The sequence below is a fragment of the Scyliorhinus canicula genome, chromosome 12 (assembly GCF_902713615.1).
Source record: "Scyliorhinus canicula chromosome 12, sScyCan1.1, whole genome shotgun sequence".
NCBI classification, from domain to species: Eukaryota; Metazoa; Chordata; class Chondrichthyes; order Carcharhiniformes; family Scyliorhinidae; genus Scyliorhinus; species Scyliorhinus canicula.
Window position 1 is genome coordinate 25,924,785 of NC_052157.1, and position 18,148 is coordinate 25,942,932.

Consider the following 18,148-nt stretch of genomic DNA (forward strand, 5'->3'; position numbering starts at 1 on the left):
CCCCACCCAACACTAAGGGCAATTTTGGACACTAAGGGCAATTTATCATGGCCAATCCACCTAACCCACACATCTTTGGACTGTGGGAGGAAACCGGAGCACCCGGAGGAAACCCACGCACACACGGGGAGGATGTGCAGACTCCGCACAGACAGTGACCCAAGCCGGAATCGAACCTGGGACCCTGGAGCTGTGAAGCGATTGTGCTATCCACAATGCTACCATGCTGCCCGTATAACTTTAAGCAAGCTAACATTTTTTTGTGTGTCACCACGTATCTGCTTCAACTTTTCATCTGATGGAGGAAATGTTTCTATATATAACTGCAGTTGAGCTGCTACATCATTGATGGATTCAAACGGTAGATTCTCAGTATTTATAGATCTTGAAAGTGTGTCTGCAATTACGAGATCTTTGCGAGGAATATAGATTAATGTAAAATCATACCTCCTCAACTTCATCATCATTCTCTGTAAGCTTGATGTCATATCAATGAGGCTTTTCTCTATGATATTTACTAGAGGTCGATGATCAATCTTAACTATGAACTTAGGTAGACCATACACATAGTCATGACACTTAGTGATGCCTGTTATTGGTCCAAGACATTCTTTTTCTATTTGCGCATTTCAAATTGTCTGGTTGTCTTGCTGAAGTAAGACTGCACCAATTCCATCTTGACTTGCGTATGTTGACATTTTTGTGGCTTTGGTTGGATGAAAGAAATTTAAACTTGGAGCTTTAATTAATTGCTGTTTGACGTCCAGCTATTGTGCATGGTGGCATGGAGTTCACTGAAACTCAGTTTCCTTTCTGATCAAGTTTCGTAGAGCAACAATTCTTGAAGATAACTTGGAGATGAATTTCCCCGAGGAAATTTATGTATCCAAGAAATCTAAGTACAGCTTTCTTGTCTTTTGGTTGCTGCATTTTCTGTATGGCTGATATCTTTACTTCATCCGTTCTGACACCTTCAGCTGAGATGGTATCACCAAAATAATTCAACAACAAGGTAGCAAATGTGCATTTAGATTAGGTTTCAGTTTGAAACCATATTGATGTATTCAGTGAAATACTTTCCTTAGCCTTGCAATATGCTCTTCCTCAGTAGTTGACCATATAATGATGTCATCCACATTGACTCTAATACCATCTATCTTTTCAGTCATCTGCTCCATAATTCGGTGAAAAATCTCTGAGGCGGTACCTTCCAAAAAGCATGTTGAACGTGCAGAGCAGCTTGATGGAGTCGTCGAGCTGCATCTGCCAAAAACCTTGTGATGTGTCTAACTTTGCAAAAAATTAGTGCATTTGACATCTCAGAAGTAATTCCTTCTCGTTTGGGAATAGGGAAATGTTCCCTACGTAGGTTTTTATTTAGATCTTTGGGATCCATACAAATTCTAAGATCTCCTGAAGATTTTTTGACGCAAAATAATGAGCTGACCCAGACAGTTAGTTGTGTAACTTTGGAAATTATGCCTTAAAATTGTAATCTCTGCGATTACGTTTTTAATCTCCCTCGTAGAGGTGCTGGAACTCCTCTTGGTGGATGTATGATGGGTTTTGCATTCTTCTTGAGCAAAATTTTGTACTGGTATTGCAATGTGCCCAAACCACGAAATACTTGAGGGTATTCACCTAGTAATTGTTGAATGTCTTCTTCCAGTCGTGATGTCTTATTTGTGTGCATGAAAATTCTTTGAATTAATTGCAACTCCTTGCATGCTTGAGCGCCTAATAAAGAAGCTTTGTGATCATCCATAATTTCAAAATGAAGTGTTTTCTGCACTTCTTTTTTTAACAGACAATTTTATTGAGGTATTTTTGGCATTGCAAACAGTAACAATATACATTAGTATGCAGATACCAATTGCAAAAAACATAGTGCAAATAACAGTACCACTCTCGCAAATAGACCCGCCTATTCTTCCCCCCTACTCTACACTATTCTACCCCCCCCCCCCCCCCCCCCCCCCAAGCTGACGATTAGTTCCCTGCGAAGAAGTCGTTGAATGGTTGCCACCTCCGGGCGAACCCCGATAGTGATCCTCGTAAGGCAAACTTGATTTTTTTTCCAAGCCGAGAAAGCTTGCCATGTCCGACAGCCATACTTCGGTCTTTGGGGGCTTTGAGTCCCTCCAGGCCAACAGCATTCGTCGCCGGGCTATCAGGGAAACAAAGGCCACAACGTCGGCCTCTATCCCCTCCTGGACTCCCGGGTCTTCCGACCCCAAAAATCACCACCTCTGGACTCATCGCCACCCTTGTTTTCAGTACCCAGGATATGACGTCCGCAAATCCCTGCCAGTATCCCGAGTTTTGGACACGCCCAGAACACGTGGACATGGTTCGCTGGTTCTCCCCCACATCTAGCACACTTGTCCTCCAGCCCAAAGAATTTGCTCATCCGGGCCACCGTCATGTGGGCCCGGTGAACTACCTTGAACTGAATCAGACCGAGCCTGGCACATGCTGCGGTTGCATTTACCCTCCTCAGAGCATCTGCCCATACGCCTCCCTCCAACTCCCCACCAAGTGCCTCCTCCCACTTGAGTTTCAGTTCCTCGGTCCCTATGACCTCCGCTCCCATAAGCTCCTTATAAATATCCGAGACTCTCCCCTCTCCTACCTCACCCCTGGAAACTACCCTGTCCTGGATCCCCCTTGGTGAAAGGCGTGGAAAGGACGGGACCTGTGTACGTACGAAATCCCGCACCTGCAAGTACCGAAAGTCATTCCCCCTCGCCAGCCCGAACTTCTCCTCCAGCGCCCTCATATTCGCGAAGCTCCCTTCCAGGAACAAGTCGCCCATCCTTCCCACCCCCCGCCCTCTGCCACGCTCAAAACCCGCCATCCATCTTCCCCGGGACAAATCGGTAGTTGTCACATATTGGGGACCAGACCGACACTCCCACTTCCCCCGCATGCTTCCTCCATTGGCCCCAAATCCGCAAAGCCGCCACCACTATAGGGCTGGTGGAGTACCTGGTCGGCGGGAGCGGCAGGGGAGCCGTGACCAGGGCTGCCAAGCTGATGCCCCTGCACGAAGCAGCCTCCACCCGCTCCCAAACCGACCCCGTACCCACCATCCATTTCCTTATCATGGCTATGTTAGCCGCCCAGTAATAGTTACTGAGGTTCGGCAATGCCAGCCCCCCCCTCGCTATGGTTCCGTTCCAGCATCCCCCTCTTTACCCGCGGGGACTTCCCCACCCAAACAAATCCCAGGATGATTTTATTTATTCTTTTAAAGAAGGACCGTGGAATGAAAATAGGGAGACACTGAAAAATAAACAGGAATCTCGGGAGGATCGTCATCTTCACCGTCTGTACTCTCCCGGCTAGTGACAGTGGGAGTGCATCCCACCTCCGAAACTCGCTCCTCATTTGCTCCACCAGCCTCGACAAGTTCAACTTATGCATCTTACCCCAGTTGCGCACCACTTGTATCCCTAGATACCTAAAACTTTCCCCAACCAGCCTAAATGGTAGCTCCCTCAGTCTATTCTCCTGACCCCTCGCCTGCACCACAAACATCTTGCATTTTGCCATGTTCAACTTGTAGCCTGAAAACCGGCCAAATTCCTCTAGGATTTTCATAATCCCGTCCATTCCTGCCGCTGGATCTGACACATACAAAAGCAGGTCACCCGCGTAAAGCGAGGCCTTGAGTTCTATCCCCCCCTGACCATTCCCTTCCATCCCCTTGCCGCTCTCAGAGCAATTGCCAGCGGTTCTATGGCCAACGCAAACAGCGGTGGAGAGAGGGGGCATCCCTGTCTTGTCCCGCGGTGTAGTCTAAAATACTCAGATGGCGTCCTGTCCATCCTTACACTCGCCTCCGGGGCCTGATATAGCAGTTTAACCCAGTCCACAAAGCCTTCTCCAAACCCAAACCGTCCCAGCATCTCCCATAAATAGTCCCACTCCACCCTGTTTTCTGCACTTCTTTATTGACAATTTTTAAATGGCACGATCCATGTGACAGAATTTGGTTACCATTATAATCTTTTTTTTAAACTTTAAAAATTTTTTTACAGCACCCAATTCTTTTTTTTTCCAATTAATGGGCAATTTAGCCTATCCACCTAACCTGCACATTTCTGGGTTGTGGGGGTGAAACCCACGCAGACATGGGGAGAATGTGCAAACTCCACAATGCCAGTGATCTAGGCCGGAATTCTAACCCAGGTCCTCAGCGCCCAAGTCCCAGCAACAATCACTCCAAATTTGCTTTTGTCTTCGCCTTCGGCGTATATAAATGAATTATATATTTCTATAGCTTGCTGACTTGCCATTGACAGTAGCAGTGCTATTCTTCTAGGTTCAGAGTCTGTATTTAAGTCATGAGCTTCCAAATAGAGTTGGAACTGCTGTCTAAATAATTTCCAAATTAAATTTAAGTTACCGGTAGTTTGCAGCTGCCATGGAGCTTGAACGTGGTCCATTGAATCGATTTGTTGTCGAGGACCCATATGCTGCGAAGACTTCCACAGTCGAACAGTCTGTATCAGAACTTTTTTGTTTCTTTCCTAATCTTACTACTAGTTGCTCTTTCTTTTTACCTGGTACTATGTTATTTTACAGAAATGTAATATATACTGCTAATTTGTCTTGCCGAGTTGTATTTAACTTGTTGATAATTTACTTCAATACTTTGACTAGTAATAGAATTAACTAAGATTAGATTAAATTAACAATTCATATAATACACTACACTCTGAGTTGAATACACTTCTATCCTGCAATACGCACACAGTAACACTATGAAAGAGCGGGAAACTCCTTATATAGTTTGCGTTAGTGTTGCCATCTTGTGATCATCTGACTGTACTGACTGCACATTAACTAATCTTGTTTTAACATATACAGAGATCACTACAATAACCAGCTCATACTCCACAAGTCCCTGGGCAGCAGGGTAGCATGGTGGTTAGCATAAATGCTTCACAGCTCCAGGGTCCCAGGTTCGATTCCCGGCTGGGTCACTGTCTGTGTGGAGTCTGCACGTCCTCCCCCTGTGTGCGTGGGTTTCCTCCGGGTGCTCCGGTTTCCTCCCACAGTCCAAAGATGTGCGGGTTAGGTGGATTGGCCATGCTAAATTGCCCGTAGTGTCCTAAGAAAAAGTAAGGTTAAGGGGGGGGGGGTTGTTGGGTTACGGGTATAGGGTGGATACGTGGGTTTGAGTAGGGTGATCATGGCTCGGCACAACATTGAGGGCCGAAGGGCCTGTTCTGTGCTGTACTGTTCTATGTTCTATGTTCTAAGTCCTACAGGGAGATCACTGATGGTTTCCTCTTGGTTCTCATGGTAGTTACATGGCCGTCATGTGAATGTAATGCTCAGGAATATATTTCACCAACAGTATGAGGTAAAGCGTACACAACAGATGATCGGAGATGTGTACCATCTCAAATAAAGACTTCTAATACATCATGAGCAAAAAAACAGCACCGTCCTCTACCACATATATTCCATAGGTTCCATAAAACTAAACCAAAACCAAAGGAGCAACACAAACTCTGGAGAGATTTTTAAAGTCACATTTATGCATTGATGTAACAGGAAGTAATAAACTCCTTCCTCACTGCAAATGAGTGAACTCTCTTTTGTTAAAATAAAGGCAAAGGAATGTTCTATAAATGCATTAAACCACAGTGTAATTTCACTCCAATAATTTCTTTGGAGGTATGCTAGGTGCTTGCTGTATATTTAGGAACATAGGAATATAGGACTTAAGAGCTGGAATTGGCCATTCAACCTTCAAACCTGTCACGCCATCCACAAGATCTGATCTGATGGTGGTTTCAACTCCACTTTGCCATTTTCCCCAATCACCAATGATTCCCTCATCTACCTCAGCCTTGAATAAATTCAATTACCCAGCCTCCATTGCTCTCTGGGAACAAAATTTCAGACAAATTAACCTCTCACGGATATAAAATTCTCCTCAGCTCTATCTCAAATGGTAAGCGTCTTATTCTTCAACTGTGTCCCTTAGTTCTAGTCTCTCCCACAAATTGCAACATCTTCCTCGTTCACCCTATCAAATCCCCTCAGGATCTTATATGTTTCAATTAGAACACCTCCCATTCTTTTAAACTCCAATGGGTACAGGCTCAACCACAGTCCAAAGGTGTGGAGGTTCGATGGATTGGCGATGCCAAATTGCCCCTTAGTGTCCAAAGATGTGCAGGGTTAGGTGGAGTTATGGGGGTTACAGTGATAGGGCGGGGGAGTGGGCTCTAGGTGGGGTGCTCTTTCAGAGGATCGGTGCAGACTTGATGGACTGAATGGCCTCCTTCTGCACTTTCGGGATTCTATGATTCTATGAGAGTTGGTCCTGTACAGCTGCAGTAAAACGTCCCCACTCTTATATTCCATTCCCTTTCTAATAAATGTCAACATTCCATTTGCCTTTCTAGTCACCTGCTGTACCTGCATTCTAAACTCTTGCGATTCAGGACACCTAGATCCCTCTGCATCATTGAATCCTGTAATCTCTCTCCATTTAAATAGTATACTCCTTTTCAATTCTTCCAGCCAAAGTGGATAAATTTCACATTTTCCTACATTGTACTCCATCTGCCAACCTGTCTATATTACCTGTGTTAGATCCAGGACAAGCCCTACATTTTGTTAGGATCCCGGATGAGAACCCAATCTATTTGCAATTGGGTTCTATTTGCAATTTCTAAATTTGTGAGGAAATGTTACTCCACCACAGGTGACTCCACCACTGATCCATAGGTATCTTTATCAACCACAATAGCAGCAAAAAAAAAATAACTTTATAGTTAACCGTTCCATCAGTTCTTAAGTAAAAGAGAAAACCTTAACTTACTTCTTAAACGTGACACTATATTCCAATTAAGCAAACCACTATATTTTTAATGTCACTCATGAATAAAGTTAGCAACCCGGTTTCTACTTGCTTTTCTTTGTGCAAAGTCCTTGGAGAACCTATCAGGACCAAAGTGAAACACCTCTGTTCAGGTGAGAGTTCTAGGACTAACTGACTTTTCAGACAGACCTGGCTCCTCCTATTAACTACATCATCTGCACCCAAAGCAGAAGGCTTTCTTCTGTCTTCTCTTACAAGATGTCCCTTGACTTGTTTATCCAGGACCAAACACAATATCCCTCATAAATTATCTACACCGCAGGAGTCCTTCAAAGATAAACAATATTCCATTAGATAGCTATCTGGAAAAAAGTAACTGGTTCTCAAGATCTATTAGCAGCACACCTAACCTGAAAATCAATGATTAGCTCACTTTTATGACACCTTAATCACAGCTCTACCAGTCAAACTGTATGCATATTAACCCAGGTTTTAATAACATTACTGCAAAAAAATATTAAATATGACAATTTCTTCACATTTTGCAGACTCTCCATCACCTCTTGATAGCTTACTTTTCTACCTATCTTGGTGTCATCAGCAAATCTAGCTGCATTTGGTCCCTTCATCCAAATCATTATAGATTGTAAAAGGTTGAGGCATTGGCACTGATCCCTGTGGCACTGAACTTGTTACAATTTGCCAACCTGAAAAACACCCATTTATCCTTACACTCTGCATTCTGTTAGCTAACCAATCTTTTATCCATGTTAATAAGTTACCCGCCAATGCAATCTTATGTTGCGTGGTAACCTTTGATTATAGAATCTTAGAATCCCTGCAGTGCACAAGGAGGCCATTTGGCCCATCGAGTCTACACTGACCTTCTGTAAGAGCACCCTACCTGGATCTACCGCCACCCTATCCCTGTAAGCTCATAACCCCATTGAATGTTTGTGTAAGTTAGGCAACCTTTGGACACTAAGGGCAATTTAGCATGTCGAATCCACCTAACCTGCATATCTTTCGACTGTGGGTGGAAACCACAGCACCTGAAGGAAACCCACAAATACGGGCAGAAAGCCCAAACTCCACACAATCAGTCACCCATGGCAGTGCTAACCACTGTGCTACCATGCCAACTCTTTCTGGAAATCCTAGTCCATGACATACAGGTGACCCTTTATCTGTTTACTTCCTGAAAAGATTCTAATTAATTAGTTAAACATGATTTGCCTTTCACAAACGCTGTTCAAATTCTGATTTTCTGAGTATCCTGCTATAACTTCCTTAATAATAGACTCTAGCAATTTACCTACGACCAATGTTAGGCTAACTGGCCTTTTGTTTCCTGCTTTCTGTCTCCCTTCCAACCTCTAAGAAATTTTGGAAGATTATAACCAATGCATCTACTGTCTCTGCAGCCACTTTTTTTGAAACTCATAGTATGTAGGTCATCTGGCCCTGGGGACTTGTCAGATGTTAGACTTGGTAGTTTTTCTTTTCCTTAGTGATGGTGACTGCTTTAAATTCCTCGCTCCTGTTCACCTCTTGATTTTCAAGTATCTTTGGTTGGTTTTCTAAGTCTTCTACAGTAAAGACAGAGCGTATATATTCAACGCCTCTGCCATTCTCTTGTCTTCCATGATTAATTCCCCAGACTCTCTCTCTGGAAGACCAACACTAGCTTTCGTTACTATTTGTCTATTTGAATACTTGAAGAAACTCTTACCATCTGTTTTTATATTACTAGCTAAGCCGTCTCTCATAAACATCTTTCTCCCTCTTTATTTTTTAGTCATTATTCTTTGGTTCTTAAAATTTGACTAATCCTCTGACCTACCACATACCTTTGCAGGATTTGTGCAGTCGCTGCATTTGCCCCTCCCGTTCACAGCAGGCAGGCTTGGCGATGAGAAAGGAAAATATCCCGAGAAGTCCAAATTCGCATTGTACATTGGCGTGAAAGCTTGCCGTAACCATGCTCCTCCCCCAACCCCCCAGGTCGGGCTGCGTTCCTCGCATTTGATATCGGGATCACCATTATCGTACATTCACATCTCATTATTGGATCCATACGCCATAATCAGAACCCCCGTGGGGTGATGTCAGAACGGTGCAAATCACAATTGACTTCAAACAGCGTGCACATGACAAGCAGCAGGAGGAGATTGGAGGTCAGTGTAGTGCTCGCGAAGTGGCTCCATGTAATCAGGGGGTTGACTCGGGAGTACCGGGGTCTGACTCCAAAGGAGACTGAGGTAACACTCAAGGGAGAGCAAAATGTGTGCAGTGTAGCTAAGGCCTAATTGGGGCACAGTAGAGGTTTTACCCGAGGGTATTGGGGTTTGATTGCGGGGTACATGGGCATAGTCAGGGCTGGCCAGGGGTTTCATTCTCAGGGTGTGTGCATGACTCCTACATTCTGAGCCGCTCTCAGACTCCAGACATGTTCCAGGGTCCACAGACAAAATTATGTTGGCTAATTGGGGACAAGGACTGCTCACTGGGATTGCGGCTGATGACGCGGAGTGCTGCTGAGACCAGATAAAAAGAAGTTCTTGCTGCAAGTCGCACTGTGGTGGAGCAGACCACAGGGATACTGAAGATGGGATTCTGGTGCCTGGACTGGTCTGGTGGAGCCCTGCAATGCAATCCACAGAGGCTGTCAAGCATTGTGGTCGCTTGCTGTACCCTTCACAACCTGGTGCTGTCACAGAAGGAACAACTGCCTGAGGAGGAGATGGAGGAGTGGCACTCTTCCTCCGCCGAGGATGTCGAAGGGGACAAAGCTGAGGAGGTCCTCAAGAGAGAGGATGTCGACCATGAGGCAATGGCGATGTCCATAAAAAGGCAGACAAACTCGGGATGCACTCACTGCCGCTGGATTCATGGAGGGTGATGAGGATGTCCAGTGAGGAACATCCCATTATTTTCACATGGCTGCTGTAAGCATTGCTCTCCTGTCTTACTGATGCAATGCACACGCTCTGTGATAAGGCTCCTGTCATGGGAATGCAGCGGTGGTCAATAACTCCTACATTCCAGAAGAATGATTACAACTTGCAGTGGGGACAGTCCAGTTATCCTCACAGAGCTCTGTGAATATCTGACTCCGGTCTGGCTGATGTATGTCTGGTGTATGTTGTCTATAAGTGTTTAACTCCCGTTCCCATGCTGTGCAACTAGAGGTTCTTAAATTTTCAGACACTACCATTATGCCTTAGTGTATCCCTAGGATCCGCAGTGAAGACGGAGACAACCTGCTGCCTGCCATGCCCTTTTATCTGTGATGACCTTAGTGGATGTCCTCTGGAGCGTTCGGGCCTTCTTTCCAGGTTCTGCTGGGTGGCAGTGCCACCCTCCTCAGCCTCTTGAAGCTGGAGCTGCGGCAGTCACAGGGAGAGGGGAATCCCGAGTCATCTGGGTGGATGGCCCCAGGTTGTACATCAGCTGAACCTCCTCCCTATTGGTACCCGAGAGCCCCTAGCTTTCCTCCTTGGGATAGAGGAGCAGCTGGAATGAGCTCATGAAGCGTTGCCGTCCTCTGGCGTTGACACTGATGGATCCCAGCAAGTGGCTGCACCATGGAGTACATATCCTGCAGCAGTGCAGGATAAAGTCTTGCATCAAGGTCTCCATGGTGGCTGCCACCCTAGCTGTGTTGACCTTGTTGCTTTGCAGTATCAGCACAATTACCTCAGACATAAGGTGAACGGAGTCCTCCAAGCAATCTTTCACTCCGAGGAGTATACCAGGCATCCCTTCCTGATTTTCCCAAGTCTTCCTTTGGAGCTCCAGCAACTGAGGATTGACCGAGTCCAGAGGTTCGTCATCCAGGTCAGGTGTAACCTGTCCTTCTTGTACAGGTCCCACCTCCCCAGAAGATATCCCAGTGATCCATACATCTAAAGCCCGCCCTCCTACACCAACTCTTTAGCCACGTGTGCAACTCATGACTATGATCTGCAGGTCTTCTTTGGCAAATCACAGATTTCGTCTTCTGCATTTTCCTTCAATTCCTTCTGAGCGTTGTCGACTCCACAACAGATTAACACATGCAGCACTACCTAGAGCAGTTAAAGTGGAGAAACACCTTCTGATTGGCCAATGCGATGTGGCAGCATTCAGAATGCCCAGCTAGTACTCTCACCTGTCAGAGGCAGGAAGCTTATTTAAATGTTTATATCAATGCACTCTTTTTTGGCACCATTGAACAGGCATTCCCCACCCACACTGTGTTCCAGTAAAAAAAAAATCATCCAGTTGCTTCCCAGCGTGTCGTAAATGTACATTCCCCAATTATCTTTCCAAATATCTATCTCTTGAAGTATAATATTATCATATCTGTCAAAGCAGAAGACTAATTTCATAACTCTTAAACCATCAACAAGATTCGTATTTACTGTTAGGTAGCCAGCTTATTATCTTGATGATAAATGCTTCTCGAAGATATTTTCTAAGTATTTCTCAAGTGGTTGTCCTTTTAAAAGGGAGTTGGTGGCTTCGTGGTTATGACACTGGTCTAGTAATCTCGTCTAATGTTCTGGGGACATGGGTTTAAATCCCACCATGGCAGCTGGTGGAGCTTAAATTCAAATAATAAATCTGGAACATAAAAATGTTAGCCTCAGTAATGGTGACCGTGAAACTATCATTGATTGTTGCAAAAACCCATCTGGTTCACTAACGTGCTCTCGTGAAGGAAATCTGCCATCCAGACCCTTAGCAAGATGGTTGACCCTTAACTGCCCTCTGAAATGGGCCACTCAGTTCAAGGGCAATTAGGGATGGACAACAAATGCTGGTAGCGATGTCCGCTTCCCATTTAAGAAAATAAATTGTCCTTTTGTGCTGAGTACTAAATATCAATAAAATAGAAATAGACAGAGTGTATTTGGGTCAAAAGCTCTTTCCAATGTTGCCCCCGGCACACTACAGATTTTGCACGATTAGGGGAGAGAGCTCATCTGCAGATCGCCAAACCTGAAACTCCCTTAGCTGTTGCTGTCGTTTTTATAAGTTCTTTTCTTTTTGAAAAATATTTTATTGAGGCATTTACACATATTTACACATCAAACTTAATCACAAAACAAAACAAGCCAACAGGGCTGCAAATAACCAAATCAACTAAATACCTAACAACCCCACGCTTTTATAAGTTCTGTGCAATCTGAATAAGTAAGTCGCTGTAAAAACTACACTGACTTGTGTTTAATAAAATAATGATGGGTGGAATTCTCTGGCCTTCCGGCCGCGTGGTTCTCAGCTGTGAGAGGTGGAGCGCCATTCGTTAGAGGCCGCCCTGTTCTCTTGCTCCCGCCGCTGTCAATGGAGAATTCCGCCCGCTGCGTATTCAAACTTAATGTCACGCTGAAAAACTCCTTAAATGATGTGCTCTCCTTAAATGTACAGATATGAGATGTTAATCCTAAATTCTTCAGTGGAACGGTTCAAACTGACTGTGTGGGATAACCTGTGGTGTCAACTAAGACATTTAGCACAGTAAACGTAAAGGAATTGTTTGTGACCCCAAGGCCGGAATTTCTGACCATTCGCTGGTGGCGGGAGCAGAGAATTCCGCCGCCAGGGAGCAGCGCGTCGCCTCCCGCCAGCGAGAAACATGCGGCTGGGAGGCCAGGGAAATCCTGCCCCAAATGTCTGACAGAAGAAAGTTGTTCTGAGCCCATTAGCTAGATCTTCTGACCGACCTGATATCCAAATGGAATATTAGAAATAGCTGATGTGCGCATGCGCTTATCCGCTGGAAATTCCTGTCCCCACAATTATCATGGAAGCGACCTAAATAAACCTGCCTCGCAGACTCCCACAAAGTTCATTGTAGTGTGACACCTTTACATGGGCCATTCTTGTTCTGGGTATGGGCACTGGAATTTATAATAAAAACATAAACATTGCACATCGGCATACTCTAATGCCTTGCCTTTCCCCTTTGGGTTACACTTGTTCTTGGCACCCCATAGGTATCACCATGGGAGACTGAGTAGTACTGCAAAAATGCAACACACGCAACAGCAATTTCTAGCCATTATCACCTCAGGTGTAAATGGTATCCTCTGAACCCTATAAAACCACATAGTCATACTTAATCTATAGGACTAGTTCCACCATCTCATGATCCCCATTGGGGACATATAATTGAAGTGAGTATAGGATAGAGTTAGGGCAATAACACTGTTATGCGCCTTCAACAATCTATGCTCTCTTCAAATGTGATTCCCTGCTGAAAATACAGGATAGGGGGACCACCCAGTATATTTTATGGCATTTATAAAGTACTTATAAAATTATGTTTCAGGAAAGCCAATTGAATTTTCAAAGTAGTTTCCATATTAGAGAGCCCGAAAGAACATTTCAATTTTTAACTATGCTGTTATCGAATGGCTATTGCATTTCCTAAGAGCAGATTTCATGCAATAAGCCACGCAATACATTGTCAGAAATGCCATTTATGTCTTATGAACATTTGAAAGAAAAATTAAAATCTAAAAGGCTGGATGAAGCTGTGCTTTTTGAATATGAGGAAGATTTGCAGTAATTTTACTGACTAACCCTAACGACACAAGGATTGAGTAGAAAATTACATTTATTGAAACTATAATGCATTCCTTTACCTTAAGGAAGTGGAAAAAAAAATCTTATTAACACTCAGTACATTTTATTCACTAAGGACGCTACCATCCAGGGAGATCTCCGTTAATTAAAGCACAATCGATATTCATAGCAATAATGGTCAAACACTAAAATGAATGAGCAAGGGGTAATTCAAGGATTTGCTAATCATGGTCTCTTCTGTTAGCAGGGCTACAGTTGTAAATATTCTACATCAAGAATGCTTCACTATAGGCAGGGGCTAAGATTTAATCACACCTCTGTTGTATTAGGGGAGTGAACTCGACTGATCTTACCTCATTGTGCTGTGCGTTTCATCCCCCTTGGACAGAAAAGGCATTCTCATCTGTATGTTGACTAACAATATGACAGACAGCAAATAGGACGTCATTTCTGACTGGAAGTTTCCTTCTGCTCCATCATTCAGGGTCTCCGCCACTGAGACAGCGTGGGCTTGGGTAACGTTTGAGACCTGCTTTGCGAGTTCCACAACTTTATTTGAAATCTTGCTGCAGAATACACAGTCCTTTGTCACCTCCCGATTGACTTGGTACCATCCCGGCAAAAGGAGAGACAAGTAATCATCCTGTGACAAAAGGCCAAAGGAGACTGGACAGCGAGGCTCAAACATGCCCAGATGCTTCATGCAGAGTTCATCCAGATCTCTATCCACACCCCAGGGGAAGAGGCAGGAAATTAGTAACTTCGCTGTGTCTCTAGCCATGTTAACATCCATTCTTTTCACTGCTGATATAGCGACCCGTTTGGCACCCTTGGGTTTAGTTTTTTGTTTGCTAATTCCAGCACCTTCCCTCGCAAGTCCACTTGTATTATTCTCACTGTAAAATAAATGCTCACGGACTAAATCTTTCACCGAACCGTTTGTCTGACATGGGGGTGCGATTGTCTTGTTTCTTCTTAAGGACATTGGTGGCTTTTTCCCATCAATATTAGTTAGTCTCTTCAATGTCTCATGGCTTTGGACAGCATTCTGCAATTTGGGTTCTTTCCCTTGATACGCAAGCAGCTGTTCACAAATGGCGCTGATGTCAAACAGTAGAACGTGGATCGTGCTATCGCTCCATTTTGTCTTCACGGGCAGCACGGTGAGTGGCTGCAGTGTCGGTTCTGGAAATGCAGACTGCAATTTAAAAGCAAAAATAGTGGCTGTTGAGATGAATCATGAGCAAATACCGAAGGCGGAGAGAGGGGGAAAAGGAGGAAAAGAATGGCTTGATATTCAGTCACAAAGCATGCAGTGTTACCTTAGGTTTGTGAAAGAAATTTAAAAAACAAATCAAGCGGGCTCCCTTGATAACCAGAAGTGGTCTACGATCTGCACCGAATTAACTCATTTCAGCCAGAGGCGTTGAAACTGGCTGTAATGCCCCAGCATTAGTGAGGGTTAAAAAACATTGAATAATCAGTCAGTGCTCCTGCTTCCAATTGCTACCCAGCAACCACTGCTGAAAATGACTGCTTGTGGATGGGACGTGAGGAGAGGATAGGCTTTAAGCTCTGATGTTCCTCGCAGTTGTGTGATATGCAAACACTCAATGTCAAGGGTTAATAGTAGCCACTTCGGCGAGATACCCTGTAGAATTGTACCGTCCTGGGGTGGGGTGGGGTGGGGGGGGGGGGGGGGGGGGGGGGGGGGGGGGGGGGGTGATAGGGAAGAGAGATAAAGATCGTCAAGGAAGCCGAGTAGAAAAGACTGTTGGCAAAACATTACAAAGGAACACTTAGCAAAATTATCAGCTCTTATCTGTGTGATACTTTAACTGAGGTTCAACGTATAAAAATAATGGGCTGGTGCTCAAGTTAACACAAGACATAGGAATGTCATATAAACACATTAACAATTATGCGTTTTTAATGCCCGAGTCATTTGCACTCAAGACATGTGTTCTAATTATTTTTCATAAATTGACTTGAACTTTTTAAGCCAGGCTTATCCTCGTTGTGATCACACACTGGAAGCTAACAATCAGCACAGATGCTGTTCCTGCAGTAGGCTCTGCATCAGCTTTTCAACATATGCCCCCGCCTTCCCTCCAGCTATGCTGAGACAATGGCTAGCAGCTTCCTTCGCTACTGAGCTTGTGTGAGCCAACACTTGTAAAAACATTACCATTGAGCTCGGACCATAATTAACCACAGCCTTATTTTGACCAACAAAGTCACTAATGAACCTGACCAGCGAAAAACCTGTTGGAGAGCTCAAGTCAACAGGGCGTAAATAATAACTACCTATATATTTTACAGTTTAAAGCTTCATTCACACGGTGCTCATTAGAAGAAAAGTTTACCTTGATTATGCAATTTGGCAGTTCATGATCACCCGCTAAATATTAGTGCCCATGGCTTGCCTGTGGCAAAATGACAAATTCTTTAAGTTCAGCTACATCAATTTCAGAAATTCTCAGTAAGTCGTTCTTCAAAACATTTTGCAACAAATCTTGTGGCTCAAGTGGTCAATAATTACAACTGATTTTAATTTGTTTCTCTTCCGGGGTCTATTATGTAAATAAATCTTGTCTCGTTCACTGGTGCAGTGGTCAAGTCCATTAAAAAGAGAATGCTGCCTTCTCATTAATCATTTTGGACTTTTAAACCTTTGTGAAGCACAATGTTGAAACTACATGCTTGGAGTTTGAAATAATTCACCTGAGGAAGGAGCAGTGCTCCAAAAGCTAGTGTTTGAAACAAACATGTTGGACTTTAACCTGGTGTTGTAAGACTTCATACTGTGCTCACCCCCAGTCCAAAGCCGACATTTCCACATCTTTGAAATAATTGGAAGAATATTTGAGGAGAGACTATTATGATGCATGTCCGGGAATAAAAATATATGCCTTGACCGCGGATGGTTCATCAGCTCAATTTCCAATTCAAAGGTCATGAGGTCATATCCCAAGGCTATTTGTCACTCAAAGTCGCCCACCTCATCTGGACGGAGTCTGTCAGATCACAGCCAGCCAATGCTGGTATAGAAGTCTCATATAGTAACCAAACGTTCCATTTGAGAAGGGAGGGGGAAGGGGAAAGGGAAAGGAATCAGCAGAGCGCCATTTGATTTATACACCCTGCCCACTATTGCAGAGTGACTTTGGGAATAACTGTGGAGGAGCGGCTGGAAGCTGCGACTTCCCTCTCCAATATTTCCGAAGTAGGGGTGGGGGGTGGCTGGGATGAGCAAAACCAAACTGGTCGGAGGTTTGTGGCGTAACTGTGGAACGTTCTTGCTCTGATGATTGAACACTTAATATAGTTAGAAAAAAAGGCATCCAAAATGTAAATACCAATAATTTCTTCATTCTAGTCTCGATAATATTTTCAGGATACTTCCATTTCTTTCCGGATCCCAAATTATTAATGTTACTGAAAGCTGGACGCAACAGAACTAAACCACATTTCTTCTTCAACTGAGCCCGTTTCCTGAGATGAATGTCAAGTATGTTTGACTTGGAAAAGGGTTAAATTACTAGTGCAGCATGAACCTTAACTGTTTCTCTCCTCACGTCCTCCTAAATGTCCATTCTGTCACCACAATGGTAAATAATGTAAATATGCTTCAGATTACTGAATGAAGCAACTTATTGAAAATCTATGTCATTTATTCTTTCACAGGATTATGGGTGTCATTTGTTGCCCATCCCTAATTGCCCTTGAACAGAGTGGTTTGTCACACCTATCCAGAGGGCAGTCAACACTCAGCCGCATTGCTGTGGGTCTAGTGTCAGACCAGGTAAGGGTGGAAGGTTTCCATCCCTAAAGTGTAATTACATAGATTACATAGAATTTACAGTGCAGAAGGAGGCCATTCGGCCCATCGTGTCTGCACCGGCTCCTGGAAAGAGCACCCTACCCAAGGTTAACAACTCCACCCTATCCCCATAACCCAGAAACCCCACCCAACACTGAGGGCAATTTGGAACACTAAGGGCAATTTATCACGGCCAATCCACCTAACCGGCACATCTTTGGACTGTGGGAGGAAACCGGAGCACCCGGAGGAAACCCACGCAAACACGGGGAGGATGTGCAGACTCCGCACAGACAGTGACCCAAGCCGGAATCGAACCTGGGACCCTGGAGCTGTGAAGCGATTGTGCTAACCACAATGCTATTGTGCTGCCCCTTGTTTCTTGGTGACAGATAAGTGTCGCCTATTGGTTATATACTCAATGGCCCTAACACCTGACTTGGCGGGCAACCTGGAATGAAAGCAAGGACGGAGAAGTATGATGGCATCAGCAGCATGTTGTCCGGATCTACCATTAGAATAATGGGTGGGTTTTTACAACAATGGTTTCATAGTCACCGTTACTGAGACTAGTTTTTCCATTCTCATTATTATTGCTTGAATTCAAATTCCACCAAATGTTGTGGTGGGATTTGAACCCGTGCCCCCAGAATATGAGCCTCGGGATAACTAGCTCAGTGGCATTACCACTACGCCACCGTACGAGCCTACATATTAGTTTGTGTTGTATTTCACCTATAACAGCAAAATGTCAAGTCCACTGGTGCGATGCGAGTAAGGCAGTATTGAACCATTTGACAAAGGGTCATCCAGACTCGAAACGTTCGCTTCCTATTCTCTCCGCGGATGCTATCAGACCTGCTGAGATTGTCCAGTATTTTCTGTTTTTGTTTGAAACATCC

General features: G+C 44.3%; 1 protein-coding gene across 1 annotated transcript in view; it reads right to left on the minus strand.

Moving 5' to 3' along the window:
• LOC119975063 (WD repeat-containing protein 72-like) overlaps nucleotides 1–18,148 on the minus strand; it is a 410,282-nt gene that overhangs the window by 143,761 nt on the left and 248,373 nt on the right. Inside the window, exon 16 of the mRNA XM_038814560.1 lies at nucleotides 13,777–14,621. Coding sequence (XP_038670488.1) covers nucleotides 13,777–14,621 — 845 coding nt within the window. The remainder of the gene's footprint in view (nucleotides 1–13,776; nucleotides 14,622–18,148) is intronic.